Source organism: Seriola dumerili, unplaced genomic scaffold (assembly GCF_002260705.1).
Source record: "Seriola dumerili isolate Sdu_G_001 unplaced genomic scaffold, Sdu_1.0 BDQW01000291.1, whole genome shotgun sequence".
NCBI lineage: Eukaryota > Metazoa > Chordata > Actinopteri > Carangiformes > Carangidae > Seriola > Seriola dumerili.
The window spans coordinates 1,877,795-1,902,247 of record NW_019174546.1 but is presented as its reverse complement, the minus strand read 5'-3'; the positions used below and the strand labels follow the sequence as shown (position 1 = coordinate 1,902,247).

Below are 24,453 nucleotides of genomic sequence, written 5' to 3'. Positions count from 1 at the left end.
AGTTTTGTAAATGTATACTTTGTTTCCATTGGAAACTGCAAAATGGGCTTTTCTCTCCAGGTGTGTATCTCACAGTTTAAAAACAATAATTCAAGTAGCAGCTTTTTCTGATGACATGTAAGTAATTATTTAAAAGTCAAACAAAACTCCTAACCAAACCTTTTATGTTTTATGACCACTAAGTATACAGTCCTTACCAAACCTGGCGTAAACATCAGTGACAGCCTGATTCATGGCCATGTCTATCAGTCCTCGCCCCAGGCAGAAGTGAGGGAACACCAGCAGGCCTTTCTTCAGCCACTCATTGAACATCAGCAAAGACTGGAAACACAACAACACACATCCAATTCACATTTCCCTGAAGAGCAGAAGTGAACACTTTACAATAATATCAGACTAAATGTGGTCAGTCAATGTTGTGGGAGAAATATATAGGTCTACATTAAACTTGAAGTAGTCCACTAAATGTCTGACATCACTGCATGATCATCATCTCAATTAGTTCTCATTAAACATTTAAGTCATATCTAACAAAAAGTTAGACAAACGAATGCACTAAAAGAACTTCTGTTGAATTTAACATGATTAAGTTTGTGGTTAAAGTTGGACTTCTAAAACTGTTTTACACACTATTTAACTTTAAAAACTTTATGAAAGTTTATGAAACTAGTTTCCTAGGTCATCGGAGCTGTGGTCAAGTGTACACAACCACCAGCCAGTCATTTTTAAGTCACATGATTTGTATCTCCTGCTCATCAATGTTGAATGAAACTGGGGTAATATTGCTTTTCCTATTTTAATGACACATTTGAAAAGAGATCAGTTATCACGTCCTAAATGTTGGAGATGTTTGCAAAGTTAGAGACCTTGTTTGTAGAGGAAAAATGCAGCCTTTCATTTAAAACAGAAGCTTTACTCAAATAATCACTGTGGAATTAAATAATCAAACAGGTGCATAAAGTTGTGATTTACTGCAACATAACAAAAATGTGGGTCTCTTGACTCATCTGCTATGAAACCAGTGACAGTTGAAGAGGAGGAGCACAGATGTACAGTGGAGAGAACCATCTGGTGGGAAGAACATTTTTTTGACGGAGCAGGAAGTCACCTGTCACAGTGTCAGCAGCATCCGGGGCCTTTTTCCCCCACTCCTGTTTCCTCCTAGGGTATTTTTTTCTCCTTAAAAAACACCGGTGCCACACAGTAACTGGACCTGGTTTGTTCAAAGACTTGACTGAGAGTCTCTTGGCAGGTGTCATCATTGTCTTACATGTTCATTCCTCACTGGTCGATCAGGTAAACGATGTGTTCCCCTACCCTGCACACCTGTGACTCATCTGCTTCCCCAGCTGCACCACAATATATATTTGTCTCTATTTCATGAAAGACATTTGGTCATTACATTTGAAATTAATTGTGTCTTTGTTTGCAATATTTTATGCTCTTACCCGATTGTTTTCGAACAGCTCCAGGATGAAGGTGATGGCGCTGCTGTTGATGCCTATGAACAGGTTGATGCAGGACAGAGAGACGTATGCAGTACTCGGGATGTTGAATATGTAGGACATGGGATACATCATGGGCGTCACCGACCATCTATGATGCAAGGGAGCCAGAGAAAAGACAAAATATTTCAAAATAAATTCCAGTCGTCAGAGTTTTCATAGTTTATTTCACCTCCCTTTCATGTCTTTTATGCATTTTGTTCCTTCTCTATGGATTTCTTTGTTGGTGAACCGGCTTGTTATCCACTTCCTCTCCCTCTCATTCAGTCACACATTTGTTTTTTGTTTAAAGGTGTGACATCCTAATGAAGCCCTTTGGGTGCTCTTACAGTAAACCGCTACCTCACCTGCACAATCTGTGCTTCCCTTTCACATACGTGCAAAAGATAAATGAAACTAAGCAAAGCCTTACCCATATAGTAGAAGCAGTGTTACTAGTGCTGGCAGGTTGGACGGTGATGTGTAACACTTTTTGTCAAAAGCCATGAAAATGCCGACCACCATCGCAGTGCTCAGAGAGTAGTTAATCTAGGAGAGAAAATGCATATATCATTTCACCTTTAATATATATCATATATCATATATCATTATACAAAAGCAACAAGATGTGAGATAAATTCACTCAAATCCACAATATCAATCTATGGATGTGACGTGTGAATAAACACTAAAAGTTTCCAACCCCTTATTGAGTTTATATTTTATACTGATTTTATATTGATTGACTCACCATGTCCCAGAAGAAGTTGGCCACCCAGTAAACTAAAGGGCTGACCCCACTGACAAACTGCAGGTGCTTGGCCTTGGTGACACGCTCCTGGATGAGGTAGAGGACGAAGCTGGCGGGGATGAAGGACATGGCGAAAATAACACAGATCGCGACTACGGCGTCTACTGAGGTGGTCAACCTGAGGGAAGGAGGTCGATAGAGTCAGTACTGTGCACTCTGGTCTGGGAGTATGACATCAAATACAAGAAATGTCACAGTATTTTCAAAAAGGCTGATATGCAAACTCACAACTGCACGGAAAATATTTAAGAGGCAAAGTTAAAAATGACTGTTTGACTAAAAGAGGTGTTTACTGAGTTACTAAAAGGATCCAATAGTCAGTTAATGAAAATTGAAATAAATTAAATTGTGTAATTCATCATATATTTGTAAATGCCACATTACAATTCCAAAAAAATAAAATTAATAAATAGAAAAATAAGCAAATCCATATAAAGCCTTTAAACCTAAAGCCAAACAACACTTGATGTACATGTAGGCTCAGGTGGAACTTTGTGCCAATAGAAATAAAATAATAATAAATATAAAAATATAATAATGATTATAATATAAAAATAATAAATATGAATGATATACTATATCTATAATTTAGTTAATTAGATCTTAAAATAAAGTCAGGTCATTCAAATAATGATGTGATTTATTTATCATTGTTTTTTTTAATTAGTGGGAAACTGGTGTTAAAATGTCAGAGTCAGAGCAGCAGGTCTTGTAGCTGCTCAATGTAGCAAAAAATCAATAAAACTAATTAAATGTCAGCATAATGTAGATGTCTCTTTACAGCAATAAACCAGGACAATACAACAACAAAAAAGCGTTAAATGTACAGTTTAATTTTCTTTACTCTGTCGTAGGCTTTCTATCCCGTCATTATTTTTATTTAATATAATACTGTTCATTTTTCTGTTTGGGGGGCGGCTGTGGCCCAGGAGGTAGAGCGGGACATCCACTACACAGAGAGTCGGTGGTTTGATTCCTGCCTCCTCCAATATGGATGTCGAAGTGTTCTTGGGCAAGATACTGAACTCCAAATTGCTGGTGACGTATCATCGGTGTGTAAGTGTGTGTGATAGAAAATGCGCTGTATGAACATGTGTGTGAATGGGTGAATGTGTCTTGTATTGTGAAGCACTTTGAGCAGTCGATAAGACTAGAAAAGAGTTTAAGTGCAGTCCATTTACTTTCCTTGAGTTTTTAGGAGAGGTAAAAGCTTTTCCTCCCCTGCACAAGCCTTTGTTTAATTTCACGTACAGAATATCCAGGTACATGTTAGTAATAGTGCGGTATATATGTCTGGATTTTGTGTATATATACTTTATATTATATCTATTTTTAATGCACAAACAAATAAATGAAATAAATAACAAATAAATATAAAAGTAACACTCACACAGTGACTTCGGAGAGCTGCTCTTTGGTGAGGTTCAGAGGGTGGTTGATGGCAGTGATGCCAAACTCGACAGGTTTGGCAGATGGGGGCAGGAAGGCCCGCAGGATGGCGTTATTGGCCACATTCATGAAGGCGACCACGGCGTGCCAGCCTTTATTATTATACCAAACCTGACAGCAGAGAGCAGAGTTAATTGAATACATCTCACAGCCTTCTGACTCAGTAATTACAGTCCTGATCTACGCTACATGGACTCTCTAGCTGACCTTCCTTACATAAAACCTTCATTACTTTAAGTGGGAAGCAAAGCTATTAAAGCCAGCACTTACAGCCATCAGTCAGCGTCCTTGTGATATGACAGACTTTATAAATTGAAAAGTTTGTAATATGAAAGCAAAGCGCCAGAGGTAGACATCTACCTCTGTAGGCAAAGAATCTTTCACTGAGTAACTACTTCTATCCCACCCACACTCACCTTTATATTGAATTCACTTTCCATGTATCGCAAGAAAGGACCGATCTCCCTCAGCGCAAGTCCAGAGTTGTAACCCTGTGAAAGACAACAGTCACCGTAAACTCACTTAATGGACTTCTACCCTCATGTCTGTAAATGAACAGCAAACCAATAATTACCCCTGTGATGTTGAGCATTTGCCCCAGCTGGTGGAAAACACTCTGGATGTCTGTGGGGTTCACATTGAGGATGGGAAGTTTTCCCCCAACTGACAGACCTCCGTATCTGGTAAGAGAGACGGCAGAAGATTTACTCTCATCACTCCACGGTGACTTGTCTTTAAAGTGTTGTCATAAATAATATACACAAGAGGGAGACTGAGACTGATGGGTATGTGAAGAGACTTACAGCAATAAAGTGCAAATTATTACCTTTGTTCATTCACCCAGTATTTGCTCTTCAAGCTGTGGAATGAAAATTAATTTGATCAAGCAGAGAGGTATTAAAAAATGGGTTAAATAAGAGGTCAAACAAAATGATTCAAGCATTTTCATTTTCATTGTAATTCTTATGTTGCATTTCCAGGTTTGACCATCTGAACGCGCACGTTAACCTGCCTGGTTCTGATGAGACTCGGGTAGGTTTTGACCAGGTAGTCAGAGATGTTCCTCTCCGTCAGATCCAGCATCGTGTCCCCGTTGGCCTCGACTCGCTGGCGAGGGGGGAGGCCTCCTGCGCCGATGGGACAGATGGGCATCATGGTCAGCTTCTTACTGGTGCTGCACTGGCAGGAGGGAGACGGGTTTCTCTGGTTCCATTCAGGACTCTGTAAGATGTTGCTGACCACGGGGGAGACGTCAGGAAACTCCCACTCTGATGTGCTGTTACTGCAGGACATTCTGGAGGGAAATAAGCGGCGGAAGTGCAAAAGGTAAAATCAATGAGCATTTAGACGTAATATGTATCTGCTTATATGATTTGGCCACTAGATCATCTACTTCACGCTTTGTCTCCGTCCACTCCTTCTGAATTTAAAGTGAGATCCTAGAAATAACTACGTGTGTATTTGTGTGTATCTTTTTTGTTACTACAGCTAGATTCTTGGTTTATGTTAAATCTCTCTGCACTGGTAACTCTTATAAAGTCACTATGTTTTCCAGGCATGGAAGACAAGGTCTTTTCCTCATTATCTCTTAATGGTCCAAGATGCCTGCACCACTTATTTTGAGTAATAGGAGCAATATGCGCTTGTGTAACGATCTCATCCTTTCCAACCCTGTGCTGTCCTGTCCTATCCTGTCTTATCCTATCTAATAGTCCTGATGCTCACCCCAGCGGTTCTCCCTCCATGCAGCGTGTCCCCAGGCCTGGTGGGTTAAACAAACGCTCTGCGAAGCACTTCATTTTGGGGTCAAATGGCTGCTCGTTACTAAACAGAGAGGAGAGAAAATGCAAAGAAAAAAAATCAGCTTGTGTCCTGCGCATTTACCTATTTACGGATACTTTATAAAAGTGAACTTCATTAGCAGGCAGCGGCTGCCACTTCACTGTGTCTGTCACGAGGTCTGACCTGAAGAAGGTGAATTGTTGTCCATACATCCAGGGTGTCAAAGTCAGACTGGGATACTCTCCGAACGGAGGGACGATCATGGTGAAGATCAGAGCTATAAGCACGAAACTGGCAGGAAGCACGATCTGAAATCACACAGGAATAAATTACTCTCTGTTAGAAATTAACATCATTGTTTTTCCACATGGTTTTGACAAAGACATTCACATGTGTTGTTTCTTTGGCAACTATATCTACTCATCTGCTGCCACAGTGGATGAAAACCATTCACAGCTCCCAAGTCGACTCTCAGTCCAGACTGTCAACAGCACAAACCTGTGCCAGGAAGTCTTTCTGGCTTCTTATGGCGTGGTGAAACCTCTTCACCAGCAGCGCATGGAACTGCTTCAGGATCAGCGCGGCACCTTTCACCTGCCGGGAGGCCTTTCCTTCACTGCTGTCTGATGCACCATGGGTAGTGCCATTGACGCCGTTTTGTTCTGTGGTCAAAAAGAAAACATACAGTGAGTAATGTAATTGAAATGTCTATGGAGGACAAAACATTTGCAGCAGGCTGGAGAGGCAGGGTTGGGATCAGCAGCTGAAATCTGACTGAGCAGAGCACCTAAGCTCATCGGAGGTTTCTGACTTTTGCTCTGGGCAGGTCTCGAGGAAATCAGAGTAAATGTATAAATGTGAAGCAGTGCTGGGCAAGAAAAGAGCATGGAAGCAGCAAAGCTTTTCTCAAAGCTTCCCGCTGTCTTGTTTACTGCATCTTCCCAGACCTGGATCAGTCAAACTGCATGGAGAGCAAAATGACTGACACTTAATAATTCGCACGGTCACAGAAATGGTTTTTATTTGTCAGACTATCGTATCTGTTATGGATCCCTTACATTATGAGATCCAAACTGTGCTGATGTGATGAACCCCACATAAAAACATGAAATGTAGCCGATGAAATTCCTTCTGATTGACCCAGGTCCAGTAGATTCTCCAAAAAAAGAAAGCAGCTTTTATATTGCCACAGTTCTGTTGAGTAGCTCTCGAGACTCTGACCTTCATCTCCCTCTACACCAACAATGCCGTTTTTTCTCCGCTGTAACATCCACTGCTCTAGAAGTGGGAGTGCGACACAAAAGTGAGACACAAAACATCTACACACACACGAACACACACACACACAAAACTAAGGGTGAAAAACTGACAAATGATGCACCACACCACATGTGAAATTTAAAGAGGTACTGTAGTTACTGGTCAAGTGACAGTTAGGGGATATATGACAATAACAGCATAATAAAAACAGGTGAGGGGCAAACAGCTTAACAGCACGGTAGAGAGACAGGGCAAAGGGTGAGAAATTCAATTTCAGGAAAAGGCCGTGTAGAAGATCAGTGGTGGTATTTACCAGGAGTGGTGGCATTATTCGCTGCTTCTCCATCCGCAGTGACCTTTATGAATATCTGAAAATCAAGAAAAACTTTGAAAACTTTCCACACATTAAATAAAAGTTCCTCCTTTAAGATCAGAAAAACAGGATTTTCATATTACTTTATTAAACTTGAGGTTTCTATTAGAAAAACAGAACACAACCAGTGATGTATTCAGATGTGGATAGGAAAAAGACACACACGTGCCATCACATTCAATATGCACTCAGGTGTTTCAAGGATTTCATATAATTAAGTCATTTTCCTGCCTTACTTTTTATTGTTTCAAGACAATGTGACAAATTTTTCCCAAGTATTTGAAGCAAATTTATCTGGCCAAACGTTGAAATATTGTTTTGTGCTGGCAGATTCTTTCACGAGCAAGACGTTTAGACAAAAAATACTTGATAAGACGATTTTTAGCAGCAAAAGTAAAGACTGTAGTATCAACCACTGAAGCGATAGTCAAGAAGTATTTGTATCTTTGTATCCTCCATTATAAGAGTTTCAAGTAAATCATTCCAGACCTGACTACAGGCATTGTTCTCGTGGATGATGGCAGAATTTGCAAAAAATTGGGGTGTTTACCACTTGAAGGTTGATGGGACATTCATGATAGAAGCAGCAAATGCAGAAATAAAATACGACACTGATTAACAATTTAGCAGCAGTGGAAGAAGTATTCAAACCTTGTACTTAAGTAAATGTAACAATACAACAGTGTCAAAACACTCCATTACATCACAGAGTCCTGCATTTAAAATCCTTCTATCAACAAAACGTACTTTAAGTCAGCAAAGTACAAGTAGTTGTTCTGCAGTAAGAAGTCCACTGTGATATAATATGATAAAATATTACATTACTGATTGTTAATACTGATATATACACGGCACTGCTTTTTTGTAGAGGTCAGAAGACAAACAGAGACTTAATGTTTCGTAATACTTTGAATTTTAAAAGCTTATTGTATGTTTTTATGTGAAAATCTTAATTGGAGAAGTAACTAGTCTGTACAGCTGTTAGATAAATGTAGTGGAGTAAAAAAAAAAGTAAAATATTTCTCTCTCTAATGAAGTGTAAAAAAAAATTACTAAATGTACTTTCACTGCTCCACCCCTGCAATGAGAGATGTCCCCACCTCCTCTAGTGATGTATCAGAGATGCCAAAGCTGCTGAGGCCCATGTCAGCAAGAGTCTCCTCCAGCTCCCTGAACAGACTGGCATAGGCCCGATGCTTGAACCCTTTATTGGGGAGCAGATAGGTCAGCTCCTGTCCTATCGTCTCAATCAGTTTGGCCTCTGGGACGTGGTGGTGGATGAGGCTGGTGATGCTGTCTATATCCCCTGGGAAGAAGACAGAAAATCACTTTTGGAGGAGGCATTGAAGAATAAAGTGAAACCAAAGCAACGGCAAAAGAAGGGAAACTGCTTATTATGCCCCAAAAAAACAAACACTATTATTCAAGCACTAAAATGCATGAGCAATTTGTGCTTAGACAACTTCATGGTGTTGCATCTCAAGCACTTTGTCCTCAGGCAGAATTAGGAGGAAACGACTCCTGGGTCAATATCGCCACTAAATTATAAGTAGTGAGAAAGAAACACTGTTTCTGTAGCTGTTTTTACAACTTCATTGCACACACACACATCCCTGCAGGTGACACACACACACACACACACACACACATGTGTACTGCTTTGTTTGTCAGGACCTTCATTGACTTGGGGCCTTGAAAATAATTTTCAATTAAACTTCTTACTATTAGCAATTGGGCAGATAACCCTAACCCCTAAAGCTAACCCTAGATTAGCCAAGTTTCTGTGTTAAACTTTCTGTGTTGTTTATTTACTCATGAATAATTAATGATCCTGAAAAATACCTCATCAGTGAAACCAACTACATGCTTAACCCCAACCTTTATCCTAAGCTTAACCTAAACCTGAATTCAACATTAACCCGAACACCAGCCCTTTGAAGAAGTGAGGACTCTCCAACATGTCCTTCACCCACAAGCTCTAAATCTCAATTTGGTCCTCAGTAATAAAGAGAAGCAAGAGAACACATGCATGCAAACAGAGGAGCAGCTCATCAGTATGCAGTTACAGTAAAAGAGATATACAGTGTAGACTTACCATCTAGTACTCTGTCTAGATGCTGGGACTGGTTCTGAGACTGATCTTTGTATCTGGTACATATGGAGCAGGAACAGGAGCAGTCGGAGGCACAGTCGCAGTCATTCTGACAGAAATAAGAGCACCTTTAACAAAGGCAAAAAAAAAAAAAAATCCTGCCAGGAAAGTGAACCTTTCCTCAGTGGAAGAAAAGCAAGCGTTCTCTTTTGTGTGTCTGTATTAGAAACAGATACAATTTCTCATGCAGAATGAACAGGCGGGGGAAAAGAAAACACTGCAGGTGGGTTGATTTTGTGTAAAAGGTAAACCTCACCTCCCTCTTCCTCAGGTCCTTCATGCGGCGCACCAGTGTCAGATAGAAACCCACTCCGAAACAGTTCTTGAGGAAGAGGGGGGATCCACAACAGTGCAGCTGTCCTTTGGAGATGATGGCGATGCGGTCGCTCAGCAGGTCGGCCTCGTCCATGTGATGGGTGGACAGAATCACTGTGCGGCCTGCACAGGGGGTGAAACTTTCAATGAGGCTCTTTTGCTGAATCAAAGGGAAATTTCAATTTGTTCTAATTGTCAAAAAAATATAATTAACCGCAGCTTTCAAGTGCTTTTGTCAACAGATTCTGAGCCATATTGATTTTCTGATGACATTTTTTTGCTTTTGTTGTAACTGTGTAGCTGAATTTTTCCGTTTGATCATTTCACTACTTAATTCAAGTGCCTCAGGAGACGTAAGAAGATGCAAAAGATTTGGTTTCATTCTTCAGTGTCTTTAGTGTAACAGTAAAAACATGGACCGTGGGATGGGATGTGTCCTGCAGGTGTAAAATATGCATTTAGAAAGATGGAGCATGGAGCTTAAGGGCAAAAATGTTTTTTTTACCAGTTCTGTATTTCAGTAGGAGGTCCCAAATAGATCTCCTGGAATAGGGGTCCACTCCTGAGGTGGGCTCATCCAGAATGACGACCTTTGACCCTCCAACAAATGCCATAGCAACAGACAGTTTCCTCTGCATACCACCTGTACAATAATGAATACATGAAAATATGGGAACATACTGTAAATATATATAATAATAAATGCAATTATCTCTCTTGTACACACACAGGGAAACAAGAGGTTGACCTGAGAGGTTCTGAGCCTCGTCGTCTCTCTTGTGAGGCAGCCCCAGGTCCACCAGCATGTCCTCGACCTCCCTCTCTGCCTCCGCCTGAGTCCGACCCTTCAGCAGTGAGTAGAACAGGATGTGCTCTTCCACTGTGAGACTGGAACAAAAACAGCGCAGCGGTAATGAAGACTTTTACAGAGGAAGAGTGTGACATTGTAGGTTTTGACAGTTTTTTCACCATGTGAATGTTTAAAAAAAAAAAAAAGCCACAAAAGTTTGGATGGGGAAGTAAATCCGTAAATCTGGCTTTCAACTTTTAACTGCTGTCAAAGCCACTGTTTTTGTTTTTTACAGAATGTGTACTGATTTTAGCAAAGCCTGTTCCTCACTTTATCACAGCTGAATACAGTCTAAACTTTCAAAGGTCAGTTATTAAGTCTTAACAAATAAATTATAATCTTCACAATAAATAGTGTCTCTTTCTTCTTTCATTCTATTTTGCTGTGTTGCTAAAGTTTGGAAAAAATGTGTGCAAGTAATTTTTGTGACTTAGTCACACTGATCTGATTTGAATATCCGCAATGTAACTTACTGTTTGAAGAGGATGTTGTATTGGGGACACATCCCCAAAGAGGAACGGATGACGTCCATGTCAGTCCTAATGTCTCTTCCATTGATGTAGGCTGTGCCAGATGTAGGAGGGAAGAGGCCAGTCAGGATGGACCTGGAAAAAAAAAGGATCAGATCCATGACACAGGCAAAATCTCAGATTCACCACCCACATTCAATCTGAGTGTGAGGCTTTTAAATAGCCTGTTTAAAAAGAGTATAATGAGATCTGATTGTCATGTTCAAAAAGAAAATTATTGCCAGTAGCTCTCCAACACCTGTGGAAAAAGCTGTGAAACAAAAACATCTTTTCAGATGGTTTCAGTCTGATTTCTTTAAACAACATCTCTGTGTACCTTCCCTGCATTTAAAAATGTATCAGAGTCAGAATTTGTGAAATCTGATTTCAACTTACATAGTTGTGGTTTTTCCCGCCCCGTTGTGTCCTAAGAAGGACGTGATCTGGCCCTCATAGAAATTGATGTTGAGACAGTTGACAGCTGGATGAGAGCGTCCATCGAACACCTTCACCAGGTCCTGGATCTGCACTCCCATCACCAGGCTCACTGGGTCAGGCTCAAAGAACAACTGACCTGTGTTGGAAAACCGATACAAAAAGAGTAATGAACACTTACTCTTGAATAGTTTTGTGAGATGTCAACCAGTGTGAAAGAAAGCTTCAAAAACTGCTTAAAAAATATTTTACCCCTGGAATATCATGTCATCAATCAAATCAATAATCAAAGCCATACTTGACGGTTACACTTCTTATTCATCTTTAGTATGGATGCAGCCTCTTTCTTTTTCCCTCAAGTGTTCTCTCATCTCTCTATTCCCATCTCTTATTCTCTATCTGTCCTGCAGATCCAGATGTCAGTCTCCGATCAGTCCTCCTTTCAGTTAACGCTTCAGGTAATCCGAGGCTGTGGTGCTGAATTTGTGTCCTCACCTTCTTTCCCTGAGTCATGACACTCCTCCTCCTGATTTGGAGTTTCCTGTTGTCGTCTCAGCAGCTCCTTCTCTCTCTCCAGTTGGTCCCTCTTTCTTTGGTGCTTGCAGGCTTTCCTGCTGGCTGAGCCATTGCAGGTGTATGTCTCCGGTGTGCCCCTGCTCTCTACATCCTTCTCCATTTTCTCAGGTTCAGGTTTCTCAGGATCTGAAGGTGACAGATAGTAGAGTTTACCTGTCACCTCCTGTGTGGTGTACACGTGTCCACTCTTAATTGTCTTATCTTGGCAGAGGAGACGGCCATATATCTTAAAGATGACATCATCGGGAAAAGGACAATTCTTTAAAGATAGGACTTGGTTTCAGATCATGTGCTGGCAAGAGGCTCCCGACTAAACTGTCTTTTACCAAGACACTGATTTCGTTCCTGATCTGTGAGTGCAAAAAGGTGTAAGGGAGCGTATTTTTCTTATGGGGCCTCGATTCAGAACCAGTATAACTTGTCATCAGTGCACATTATTTGCATTTTCTAGGAGGTATTCGTTTTGAAACAAAGGATAAAAACAATTTTCACCTCTCTGTCTCAGGTTTTAGTTGCCAATCTGAGTGGAGCAGCAACCCTCCAGTCACACGATGACTCAGAATAAACAAACACAGGTAAGGGGCATGTGCTATATCAGAGGCAGCGCTACTAACCTGAATCAGCCATTTCTGCATGGGAGGGTGCAGATCTTTGCCAGTATGAGGGCTGGAATGGGAAGTAGAATGGCTGACCAATGCCGTACTGTCCTGTGGAGGAGAAATTAGATAAAATCGCAAGAAACTCTTAAGAACCCGTGAAACGTTGTCACACAGTATATTAGCAGCCCAACCTGGGAAGACATTATCCAGATACCAGGCCAGGACAGCGTATAGGACGGCATCAAACATCATCATGAAGATGGAGGTGAGGAAGGAGTAGCTGTCCTTCTCTAACGGGCTGGTCCGGATGTTGTCCCACTGTAGACCCAAACCCTGCTCTTCGTACCGTGACAGGTATTCTGTCCCGAAGCCAAAGGCCACTGGAGACAACAAGCTCTAAAGGCGCAAGAGGGTTGCAGACAGAATCTTAATTTACTTACAAATAGTGTAGAATATCTACATATACACCAGCAATGAGGCTCATTAATGTCTGTGATAGAAACAACTTAACATATACATTCCTCTAACAGACGCAATTCTATTTGTATTTACACTTGCATACACTTGTTCGTGTTCAAACAGTATCTGTGTGTTTGCCTGTTTTTAAAAAAGGAAAAAAAAAAAAAAAAAAGGAGGACCTACAGCAGCCATCTTCATGTTTTTTGTGATGCGGTCCTGCCAGGCAAAGCAGAGGATGTGAGGCAGGTAGAGGGTGAAGTAGATGATGCCGCTGCAGGCAGCTGCCAGGTTGGCCTGGTTGAAGAACACACTCATGAGGAAACACTGCATGATGGTGGTGATGGTGAAAGTCAGCAGAAAGAAGAAGACGAGGACGGGGTCGCTGTAATTCAGCACCTTCCCGCCCTGACAGGAAAAAAAAAGACAGGAGGTGTGTAATGAGAGGACATGCACACACAGAGCCGATGCAACCATTGAATGTTTTATAGAGTTGTTTTAAATAATCCACTAGAGGGCACCATTGCACACCAGAAAATATGAACACTCCAGACCTGCATACAAAACCTGACCCTAATTTTTACTGTCAGCATTGCCTCCTTCTTCCTCCTCTGCCTCTCTATCCTACTCCTCCTGTTTTCTCACCATGATGATGGAGGTGAGCAGCGCAGTGCTCACAGTCATCACGACGAAGCTGTCGATGAACCACGTGTACCAAATGGCACTGTTTTCGACCCCCATGGTTTTGAGGGTCTCCTTGAGGCGCAGCTCTTTCTCCAGCACAATGCTCTTCACAGTCATGGACACAGAGTAGATCCAGGCCAGGACCATGAACATCGGGAAGCAGCGGTTCAGTGTGATCATAAAGCTGGAGGAGGACAGAGAGAACTCATTAACCCCTTGAGAAGAGCTTGTGTTTGATTCTGTGCTGCTGTTATCCTCAGCATTAATATTCAGTTTGTAGAGGCTTCAAAAAGGATTTTCATTTCAGCTGCTGGTGAAGAGCCTAAAAGAAACACACAACAGGCTTAATTTCTTTCAGGATGCACCGATGTGCGTCTCGACTGCGCTGGCATTTTGAGTGAATGACACGAAAATGTAATCACTCACACACAAGCAACCAGTCAATCAGTCAGGCAGTTGATCATTAAGTCAGTGTCTATAAACAAATTATATCTTCACATTAAAAGATCATTTCTCAGAAAATATGCCCTGGATATTCACCCAACCCAATACCCACACAAACAAATTAGCATATACAGTTTTGGTTCAGTCTGAAGAGGGTGGAAGAAATAGTGCTGATGAATTTGAAATTTTAAAAACATCATGGCTTGAATATAATTGAAAAACCCTGCACATAGTCTTGTTTACCTCTGGTTTATCTATTTCATTGGATTATAGAAGACTGTTCACACCAAAATATGTTGTAGTAGATGCCCTCTCACAAACCCATCACACATTTAGGTGTGCGGAAATATATATTCTGATGAAAAGCATTAGGGCTGATATTTTTTAAATCCTTGAAAGTCATTGTAATTAACCACTGCAATGCAAGTGACCGATTCACTCACAGGTCGTCTACATAACATGGATAGGGCATCTGCTGGATGTAGACCCCGAGTGGCCAGTCGTTGCCTGTGTGAAGCTTGATGATGCCGTGTTCAATCATGTCCTGGAGGTAGGCAAAGCCCCCCCAGATGTACCTCTGGTCCTCCATGGGGTCTGCTCGGGGGCCGGGGTCCCAGTACCTGAGGGAGGACACAAGGAGTGAACGACACAGGCGTCTGGAGGATTTTACTGTCACCACATAAGAATTTATACAACGGAGTTATTGAAGCATTTTTGTTGTTGTCTATTCAAAACATTGTCATAATAAAACATCACAAAGCCAAAGTCTCCAAAGCTGCAAACACTCCACATGTACACTGCTTTTATTTAAGCGGATAAGACCAAAGCAAAGCCCTCTTACAATCTGATTATTCAATTGTGTAGAGGCAGGGCTCCCACTGGGTCCATTACACCCTGTTGGTGCGCTGCAAACAGCTGAAAGTGCTTGTTCACCCCGAGGGCTATTGACAAACTGTGTGTTTATGAATGGGAGATCAAAGGGAAAGCAAAATGCATGTAAGAGCCTCACATGGGAGGATGAAAGGGCAGGTATCAAGTTAATATAGAGCTACCAAGAATTTCTGGAAAACACAATAGGGCCAGCTGGAGAGGTCTTTCTTTTCCTCCTTTGAGGAATGTGACAAATCCATATACACTGCCTCAGTAATACGACACTAACAACATAAAAAAAATGTTGGAACGGCAGGTTGTCAGGGTTGTTTGAGAGTTAGAAGTTGCTGGTTGGTTCCTAGTTATCCCCTGTGTGTTAAAATACCAGTCAGCTGCAGTGAAGTGTATTGGAAAGTACCTGTGATTAACCTCTTTTTCTTTGCTAATAAAACATTTATATCATATTTCTTTGCACTACACCCCCGAGGGATTGGGGATCAGGATCCCTTCAAGTGGTTGCAAGATAAATCTGAGGGTTTACAGGATGATGGACCTGGATAGGAAATAAAAAATGACGTACTTTTTTTAACCTGTGAAATAAAAAACTGTTTTTGGCTGCTTTTCACGCTTCAAACATGAACTCAAATGAAAGGAGAAAAGCCTTCTGTGGAAATCTACAAATCACAGGCACAAGTGGACATTTAGCTTCATTATAAGGGGTCACAAGGCTAAAAAGCTAAACATCGGCTCTCACTGACCTGTCCTTGATCTTGTTGGTGCGCTCCACCGCGTCAATGTCCATGCGGATCTTATACTTGACATGCGGCGGTACACTTGTGGTCCAGGGGTACATGTCCATGAAGACCACGCCAGCCCAGAACTTGTTCTCTTCCAGCAGGTACAAGGCCTGGTGGGTCATCTGGGACTCATCTATGTGGGCCACAAACTTATCCAGAGTGATGCACTACAATCAGAGGAGAAAGGAGTGCTGTGGGTTTGATGGTTTAGCTTTCAAAAGGAATTGGGAAACTGGGAAGATATGGTTTAGCATTTAGATTGTAAGTATTCACACAGCGATTGTTTGTGTGTTTTATGTATTCTTAGTTATACACATCTTTTGAACGGAGATGTTCTTGGAGGCGCTGAGTGAGCAAAGAACAAATAGGATCCTGCTATATTCTATACAAAGTGCATGTAACTATACCAGTGTGTGTGTGTGTCTAAATGAGTAAGTCTTTAGGTGCAATTTAATTGTACACTGGATTAAGTGCATGTGGCATTTGCTCTATTTAGAAACAACTGACTACTAAAGCTGTGTGTTGAACCTCAGTACTTTTTCAGTCCTGACTGTAACGTGGTCTCTATCATTTAGTATCAAACCCTGTCGAGTACTGAAATACAACCTTGAATACGAGGTCAGATCCTTAGTCTTGTTTACTTATTCCACAATCAGATATTCCCTTATTTAAAATCATATAATCATTTAAGTCTACTTCTATTTACATTTTATTTAGTTCTAGTATGGCAGCTTGTGTTTTTGTGATCATAATGTATCAAAGTAAACAATTAATGATTACCAAGAATACATGTACATGAATGAATGAATCTTTACATTTTACACACACTGAGTTAATATTAGAGGAAATACCTGTATTGTACTGACACAGTAATTAGTACCAAAATCCTGGACATAGATACAAACAAAATACACTGACATAAATACAAAGAAACTAAAGTACAGTAAGAAGTCAAAAATCATTTTGAGTCTGTAATAAAACTCAAAATGTTATTGTAGTGGATCCAGTACAACATCCACCATCAGCAGAGTGTGGGTAGTTGTGTGAATTAGCATTCATTATGTCTTTCACTGAAGTGATCTTGTGACATGGGAAAATAGCTACTATATTCAATCTGCACACAAACACACACACACACACACACACACACACACACAGGAAAGCAAATGCATGCACACATACATGCATAAATGTGCACACACATATTTGAACACACAACCCCATCCCTGGAGCTCACATTGTAATTTTCTCACACACACACACACACACACACACACACACACACACACACACACACACACACACACACACACACACACACACTCTCTCTCTCTCTGTAAAACGCGTAAAAGCCATGTGAAACTCCCATCCCACACACACATACATGCATACAAACACAAACACACTGCTCTCTACCCCCCCCCACACACACCTCTATATACACCGTGTCTAATGTCTCCATTCACATTACTGTATAATACCCTGAGAGTGCTCAAAGAAAGACGAGAGACCACTTTCCATTCATCTTCAGGGGACCATACATTCACAGCACAATAATGTTCACTCAGAGATGGGCCGGGAAGACAGATCCTCACTGATACACATGTTCCAGTGGGACTTCAGTGTGAGAAACATGCCCCTGACAGAGTGAGACAACCCAATGCTAACTACCTATGACCCAATGCTAACAGACAGCTATATCTAATTGGCTAAATCGCCTGGGTTTGTTTGTGGGGCTCTGAAGGGTCTTGGCACTGAACCTGGAAACAAAGGACAGATTGAGATGCCTGCACTGATAGGGCTCTCTCCAAAAGCACATCCCCTGCCCCCCTTTAAATCAGAGGAGAGAGGGAAGGCGTGAAGGATGGATAGAGTGATTTGCCCTATTTTATTTTCCACGGGCGCAAGGGTCTGTTTTCAATGCAGAGCCATACACTAAAACAGCATTGAGCTCATAGGGGGGGTGACTCACTGCCACCTACTCTGTACTTTATCACTGGCTCCACAATGGAAGAAAGGGTGGGGGGTGACAGCAGGCTTGTTCTCCCCACCTTTCAGCCCACTGGACGGGAGAGCGGCACTATAGCCGTGCTAAGTGGCCTGCTATGTTTCAAAGGGGCCTGGCTGCAATCTCATGAGGGCAGACTTGGAAGACTGATGCTCCTGTCTGGAGAACTGAGAGTGGGTCTCACAAATAAGCTGAAACCACAGTCCTGGGAATGCGCAAGATTTGGCATATAGTGCCTGGGGCAGGGAAGCAAAGAGAGTGAAGCATGGAGATGGATAGGTTTCTTACCTCTCCGTACTGGTTGAACATGCGTATGAGCTGGTCAGTGATGTTAAAAATGTTCCTCCAGTCAAAGTTTGGCATCCCCGCCTGCCTCTGATCCTCAGGACCATTGTACAGGAAGTTGAGAATGTCTTTGGTGGTGAAGTCAGTGTCCTCAAGACTCTCGTCCATGAAGTGCGTCACTGTCGGGTTTCTCAGAGTGTCCTGCAGTGATGGGGACAGAAGTAGAGTTACTGTATGTAATAAAAAATGCATTAAATATGCTGTTTAAGTGTTGTTTTTATAATTATCTTGCCCACTTGGAAATAGCAATCTTTTAAGCTGATATGGTGGACTTAATCAGAGTATCTACCGTAAGTTAAATTTTCACTCTCTTTTAGCTCTGTTTTTGGTCTCTACCAACTCCTGAGGGCAATGTCTGGCTCTTTAGTCGCTAAATTCTCCACTGTGTTCACCAGCTTGTCAGTCACCATGTCTGTCTGCTGTTTGGTGTTGAGCAGGTCGTGTACAGCTGCCTGTTCTGACCGAGAACGACACGGTGAGACTGAACCAAAGCAGTGAAGTTGTGGCCGGACAGCTAAACAATGAGCTGAAACTTAACATAAAGCTCTATGATAATTCTCAGTAGGTTCATCACTACAAGTGACCCATATAGATTCATATTGTCAGGTTGTTCATCAGGGTCATCGAATTGTTATATCTCAGTACATGTAATTTTTTGAAGCAAGGGGACATAGAAACACAATTTTTTGTTACTGTCATCTCATCAAAATCTACATACTGTATTGTCTTTTCTTAGAATAAAATTTGTAGTGCTGTGGTCTCAGGCCTTGTAACTGAAGTCATTTTAGGTCAAAGTGCTTAAATTCCTAAACTTTCAGGTCATATGATTTTGTAAAGTTGCATCAAAGTCATTAAACTTCAAGACAAACTCACAAATCAACACCTCCGCCTAGTCGCTTGGGATGTTGTTCATCTTGGAAACGAAGCTTATTGCACTCAGCCCACATTGGATATGCGGATTATACAACACCTTCAAATATTGATGTTGGCACCTTTTCTTTTGTATATAAAGTGATGACGGTTCCTCTTTTGCTTTTCTTTTCAAGCTGAATTAGGTACGCATGAAATTGTGAAAAAGCTTGGCAGTTCCTCTGGGTATGAGAACATGCAATGTCTGTGTTTGCGCATCTGTAGAATGTAACGCTTCGTACCCTGATCATATTCATTTGGACGCTGTTGTGGAAAAAAGCCCACAGCTGAGGTCCCACCTCCTCCCAGGCCTTGGCCATGTGCTGGAGCCTCTCTAGCTCCTCGAAGGTTGTGTTGGCCTGGACACACACAAATAAACCAGATAAACACATTAACACAATTTAAAGTCAAAGCACACTGATACAAAGTTCTCAATTATGCCGGATTAGTACACCAGCAACGAAGAGGCGACATATAGCACCGTTGTTCTCTGCTAGTAATATTAATGTCTATGATGAGTGATGAAGAGCTTTGTTTTTTATGAGAACAGACGACATAGATGAGATCTGTGAAGCCCAGCTGAGATTTGTTTTGTGAGGAGCAATGAATACGACGTGACAGAATGCAAAATATTCTGTTTTTCCTTCCATTGCTGCAGCCTCACTTGCAATTTATTGTTTAATCCTCCCCTCCTCTTCTCTTCTCTTTCCTCACACTGCAGTAGATTGCCCCCCACCCCTCAACCCCTTTGCTTTGGTAGTCAGCTCATTCCAAAGAGGGGTGGGGGTTTGGACGCATATAAACAGATTCTGAGGGCGTTGAAAGAAATGGGGAAGGAGCGAAAGAGTGAGTCGAGAGTGAGAGAGGTGAGGGGTCGGGCTGGAGGTGGTCTCTCTTACACTCTTTAATATCTTGCGGACGGCAGGGGAGTCGGGGGTGTACAGGATCTTTCCCATCAGCAGGGGCTTGACTGAATTCCACACAATTTTTGTGACAGGGTTGGACTCCAGGGTCTGCATGAGGGCGTTGCAGAAGGGAGCTACGGGCAGAAAAAATTGCAAATAAATTTGAAGACAAAGAATGAAGAGAAGAAAAGAAACACAAATACAGGGCCATCATATAGATTGAGTCAGAGAACACAGACACTTTTTCATATCCCCCACCATTTCATTTATATTCAGATACGTTCAGATAATGTAAATTAAATAATTAAAAAGAACAGTATGATAAATACAGTGAAGTATTGGCAACAGTAAAGTATGAAAAGCTTGATTTAAGAGAATGTGTAACACCACAGCTGTGTTTCATACTGCAAACTAATTCCAGCTGGGTGTTGAAATATGTGGTGTAGAAAAGTGATTAAAAAAAATTGTACTCAGAGATGTCATACACAGACTAAATGTGATTCATTTTTGATTGTGCTGTTGTTGGAGACCATTGCCATAATACAGTCGCAGTGAAAATGGAAGAGATACACGCAGGAACTGCCCTGAAGTCGTAAATTAATTATTCAAGTATTATATCTTTAGAAAAACCTTTTGCTCCTTTTTGTTTAATTAGTTTAAATGACAGGAGCTTTAAAAATAAAATCACAGTTTAATTAATTTCTGCCTCATCATCATTTCTCATCCATGACTACTGGCCCACCTCTGCTGATGAAGATCATTTGATGTGATCAAAAGCTCCAAAGAAGCTACTTAATAGAGAAATGTTGTTTTCTCAGCTGCTGTTTACAAGGCCAAGAATGAATTTTGAACCTCAGCTTTTAAGCAACTATGGATTAGAAAAAGTGTGGGTAAATCAAACTTGTGGTGAGTGTTGTCTCAAACTCTGTTTTGTATAATAGCACATATTTTGTGTTATATATTTTTTAAATGCATTTATTTCTTGTATATTAGCAGCAAAAACAGTATACTATAAATTGTTTGTAACTTATTAATACTATATAATATACTACATTAAAAGAACATTTCAATCTCTTCACTTACTGGCAGTGTCATCATAGACATAGTTTTGATTCTTGGTGCCATTGACGCCCAGAAACACCTTGTAGTTGTTGTCCTCGTACCAGTTGAAGGACAGGACCCTGGAGCCGCCTCCCTCGGGGTATCCACAGAAGAGGCTCGACACACTGGACATCAGCTTGGTGAAGGAGGGGGGACCCCCGGCTTGGAAGAGGGAGGAAACTGCCTTCAGGAGCTCCTGAGAGCCGTCCCGCTCCATCAGCTGTACAGGAGATACAGAGGGACGGTTGGAAGAGATTTCCTCAGTTGTCGACATCAGCTTCTTTTTCACTGGTTTTTCACACTTGCTACATATTTGACAGTGATCAAATTATTCAAAATAAATAATTTTTTATCATAATTTTCAAAAATGAATATCTCCACTTCTGTGTGGTATTAATATAATTCCAGAAGTTAAACCTGAGTGACACAGATCTTGCCAAATATATATCTAATCTATCTAAATTTATCTAGCTGAAAAACCCACTTTAAGATGTTTTGACTGTATATATTATTTTAATTTACTTGAAACTTTTGTTATTAGATAGTGCTGATATTCATATCTGATGTATAAAAAACTTTTTCATTTAATATTTGTTTTTACCATTTTTTGGACTTTTCATTGGCTGTTATTTTACATTCAGTGGTTTCAGTTCAGGTATTTGTACTGTGCTGACTTCAAGGATTTCTGTCTCTAAAACTCGTACTGACATGGTTTGTTGCACACTGGATAGTGTCATGTTGTGGAGGTCCTCAGCTCAATGCATGTATTATTTTACAATTTCAAACTTTTCTGAATGATTTTTGACATCATCAACCAGCACCATTAGAAAACAATAAAAAAGTCTGGTGTGATCTTCTCTCCCAATTCTCAGTGAGTTGGCATCGAAATGACCCTTAAACTAGTTCCTTGTGTTTACTAGATTTACAGGATGAATGGGTTTTAGTTACTCAGAACTATACTGTAGAAATAGTGACAGTAAAATATCATGTCATTTAAACGTAATCCTGTGATAGAGAGAGTCCCTGCCCCCTGATGTGGAAGCACAAAAACAACAGGTGCTACAATACTTTAAAACTAGCTCAGTTACACCCAAAATTTATTTGACATAAGTCTCATGTAGTGTAGACAGACACACACACACACACACACACACACAACACCCCACACACACACACACACACACACACACACACACACACACACACACACACACACACACACACACACACACCCTTACACTTTGACCCATATCTGGTCATCAGAGATGCCAAGCAGAGCCAGATTTCATGCTGCCTCCAACAGGATGAGTGACTGTTGAGTATTGCTAGGAAGTATAAATAATTAGCTTTGAGCAATTTGACCTTTTTATCAGATAATTATATACAAGGTAGGGATATTTATATTCACCACATTCATTTATACCGTGCGAATTTCATAGTGTAAACCCTGGCTAGAAAACAATAGCTTGAAAGATAAGCAAACATGTTGGACGGACGCCTCTCCTCACATGACGGGGAAAGTTGGAGGGTGGACTAAATATCCTCCAATTGATGGAACTAAAATAGCTTCATCCAAGTGCATTTCTCCCCGGTGTGTATCTTTTCCTTTCTGAAGAAATATAGGGAGGAGGTGTCCAATAATTTGTAACAATAATGTGATAGTAACACCGTGCTCCAAAGATGTAATCAGGCAATAATGAAATCAACCTAGAATGTAATTGAATCAGAGAAATTTCCCTTTCAAATCTGATGATATCAGAGGGGATCAGATTTTAGGTGGAGTTCAGTTCTTCCAGGAATATTTGTTCATAATCCTTCCTATTTATCCACCTGGCTCTGTAACCCCCCCCCTTCTATGTCCCCCACTCAGAGCTAACTACTACGTGTGAACATGCACACGTACACTCACACATGCTAAAACAGACCCCTGGATTTATTTCGCTCTCACTCCCTTTTCCTCCCTTTTCTTATTTATTATTTCACACAAACTCACCACTAAACTGAAAGGAAGGAGAGGTGGGTAATGAGAGCGTTTGGCTCGCCTTTCTGTCACCACGGTGATACAACGGTCCCACCTACAGGATGTGTCACCTCACAGGAATGTCTCTCTGTCTCTCTCTCTCTCTACGCCCCACCCCTATCTTACTCTCTCTCACCCACGGCTAAGGTGATGATGGGATACACTCCCCCCGGGACCCAGCGCGAACGTGCAGAAACACTCATTCAACTGCATTTGTCTGTGTGTGTGTGTCTATACTATTTTATGTCACCTTATATTTCTCTTTAATACCCATTCTATTCTATACATTCTATTATCTTATGTTGTGGTATGTTGTTACTTTTCTCTCTATTTTTCTTTTGTCTTTATTCTATTTATTATTGTTTTTATATGACAAAGTATCTGTTCTGTTATTTTCTATTCTATTTCTCTACAATATCTATCTGTTCTATCATATTTTCCTAGAATATTTATTCTGCATATCTGTTCTGTTCTATTCTATTACTGTATATTTCAATTCTATTCTATTTTATTTTCTTCTATTCTATCTGTTCTTTCCTATTCTCTTCTTTCCACAATGTCTACTGTATACTCTTCAATTATATTCCACTTCCTATTTGTATTCAATATGCATTCAATTAATAGAGTGAAAAAGGCACATGCACATCTCTACTTGCACATGCCAACTGAGACACAATCTGTATGCACATGCACACACACATACAATTGTGCGCAGACACAAACGCACATGCACACACTCTCACACGCATATCACGTGAGCTTAAAGAAACATATGAGAGTACACATGTAGATTGTTAACACACATGTACACCAAACATTGTTGAGGCCATCACTCAGCCTCCTGTGTGAGACAATCTCAACCAGGGAGTAGCGGAAGAGGCGAGTTTCCTGCAGGGCTAAAAATACCAGGGCCTCTGATCCTGCAGGACTGAGGAGAAGAAGAGAGGAGCAGGAGCAGGAGTGGAAGGAATTGATCGACTTTGGAGCACTTACAACTTGGGTCTTCTCCGACGCCGCCTTAAGAACCTGACCCCAGAAGTGCAGGTCAATCCCCTGGGAGCTACTGTCCATAACCTGAGGCATCTGGGGATACAAAGTCACAGGAGGCATCAGTCAGGTGACTGACATTCAAGTGTTTTGCAAATGAAGATGAACACAGATAAAATGAGACCACCATTCGTTCTTTTGTAAAACCATTGCTACTTTCCATGTCCTGTGATGACCTTGGACAGATAAACACATTCATTTCCAGTTAAACAACAACCTTAAATGATTGGAAACTTCCAAGTAATGTTTTTTATTAAGAAGAGGAAACATTT

The 24,453-nt window shown here is 41.0% G+C and overlaps 1 protein-coding gene across 3 annotated transcripts in view; it reads right to left on the bottom strand.

Annotated features, from left to right (window-relative positions):
• The window catches only part of LOC111231132 (retinal-specific ATP-binding cassette transporter-like), a 37,470-nt gene that overhangs the window by 6,426 nt on the left and 6,591 nt on the right, over positions 1-24,453 (bottom strand). For 2 of the 3 annotated variants that reach the window (XM_022758138.1, XM_022758139.1), the window contains exons 8-40: positions 24,128-24,217; positions 21,097-21,334; positions 20,008-20,147; positions 19,351-19,467; positions 18,143-18,340; positions 15,808-16,013; positions 14,623-14,799; positions 13,697-13,919; positions 13,238-13,459; positions 12,787-12,991; positions 12,611-12,703; positions 11,916-12,122; positions 11,382-11,559; positions 10,950-11,081; positions 10,375-10,514; positions 10,132-10,269; positions 9,568-9,749; positions 9,255-9,360; positions 8,260-8,465; positions 7,100-7,154; positions 6,748-6,804; positions 6,025-6,188; positions 5,710-5,834; positions 5,470-5,568; positions 4,757-5,038; positions 4,571-4,603; positions 4,319-4,424; positions 4,161-4,235; positions 3,686-3,855; positions 2,236-2,413; positions 1,918-2,033; positions 1,449-1,596; positions 198-321 (exon numbers count right to left, since the gene is read on the bottom strand). In XM_022758138.1, coding sequence (XP_022613859.1) covers positions 198-321; positions 1,449-1,596; positions 1,918-2,033; positions 2,236-2,413; positions 3,686-3,855; positions 4,161-4,235; positions 4,319-4,424; positions 4,571-4,603; positions 4,757-5,038; positions 5,470-5,568; positions 5,710-5,834; positions 6,025-6,188; positions 6,748-6,804; positions 7,100-7,154; positions 8,260-8,465; positions 9,255-9,360; positions 9,568-9,749; positions 10,132-10,269; positions 10,375-10,514; positions 10,950-11,081; positions 11,382-11,559; positions 11,916-12,122; positions 12,611-12,703; positions 12,787-12,991; positions 13,238-13,459; positions 13,697-13,919; positions 14,623-14,799; positions 15,808-16,013; positions 18,143-18,340; positions 19,351-19,467; positions 20,008-20,147; positions 21,097-21,334; positions 24,128-24,217 — 4,930 coding nt within the window. The remainder of the gene's footprint in view (positions 1-197; positions 322-1,448; positions 1,597-1,917; positions 2,034-2,235; positions 2,414-3,685; positions 3,856-4,160; positions 4,236-4,318; positions 4,425-4,570; positions 4,604-4,756; positions 5,039-5,469; positions 5,569-5,709; positions 5,835-6,024; positions 6,189-6,747; positions 6,805-7,099; positions 7,155-8,259; positions 8,466-9,254; positions 9,361-9,567; positions 9,750-10,131; positions 10,270-10,374; positions 10,515-10,949; positions 11,082-11,381; positions 11,560-11,915; positions 12,123-12,610; positions 12,704-12,786; positions 12,992-13,237; positions 13,460-13,696; positions 13,920-14,622; positions 14,800-15,807; positions 16,014-18,142; positions 18,341-19,350; positions 19,468-20,007; positions 20,148-21,096; positions 21,335-24,127; positions 24,218-24,453) is intronic. The other variant, XM_022758140.1, reaches the window with a different exon arrangement.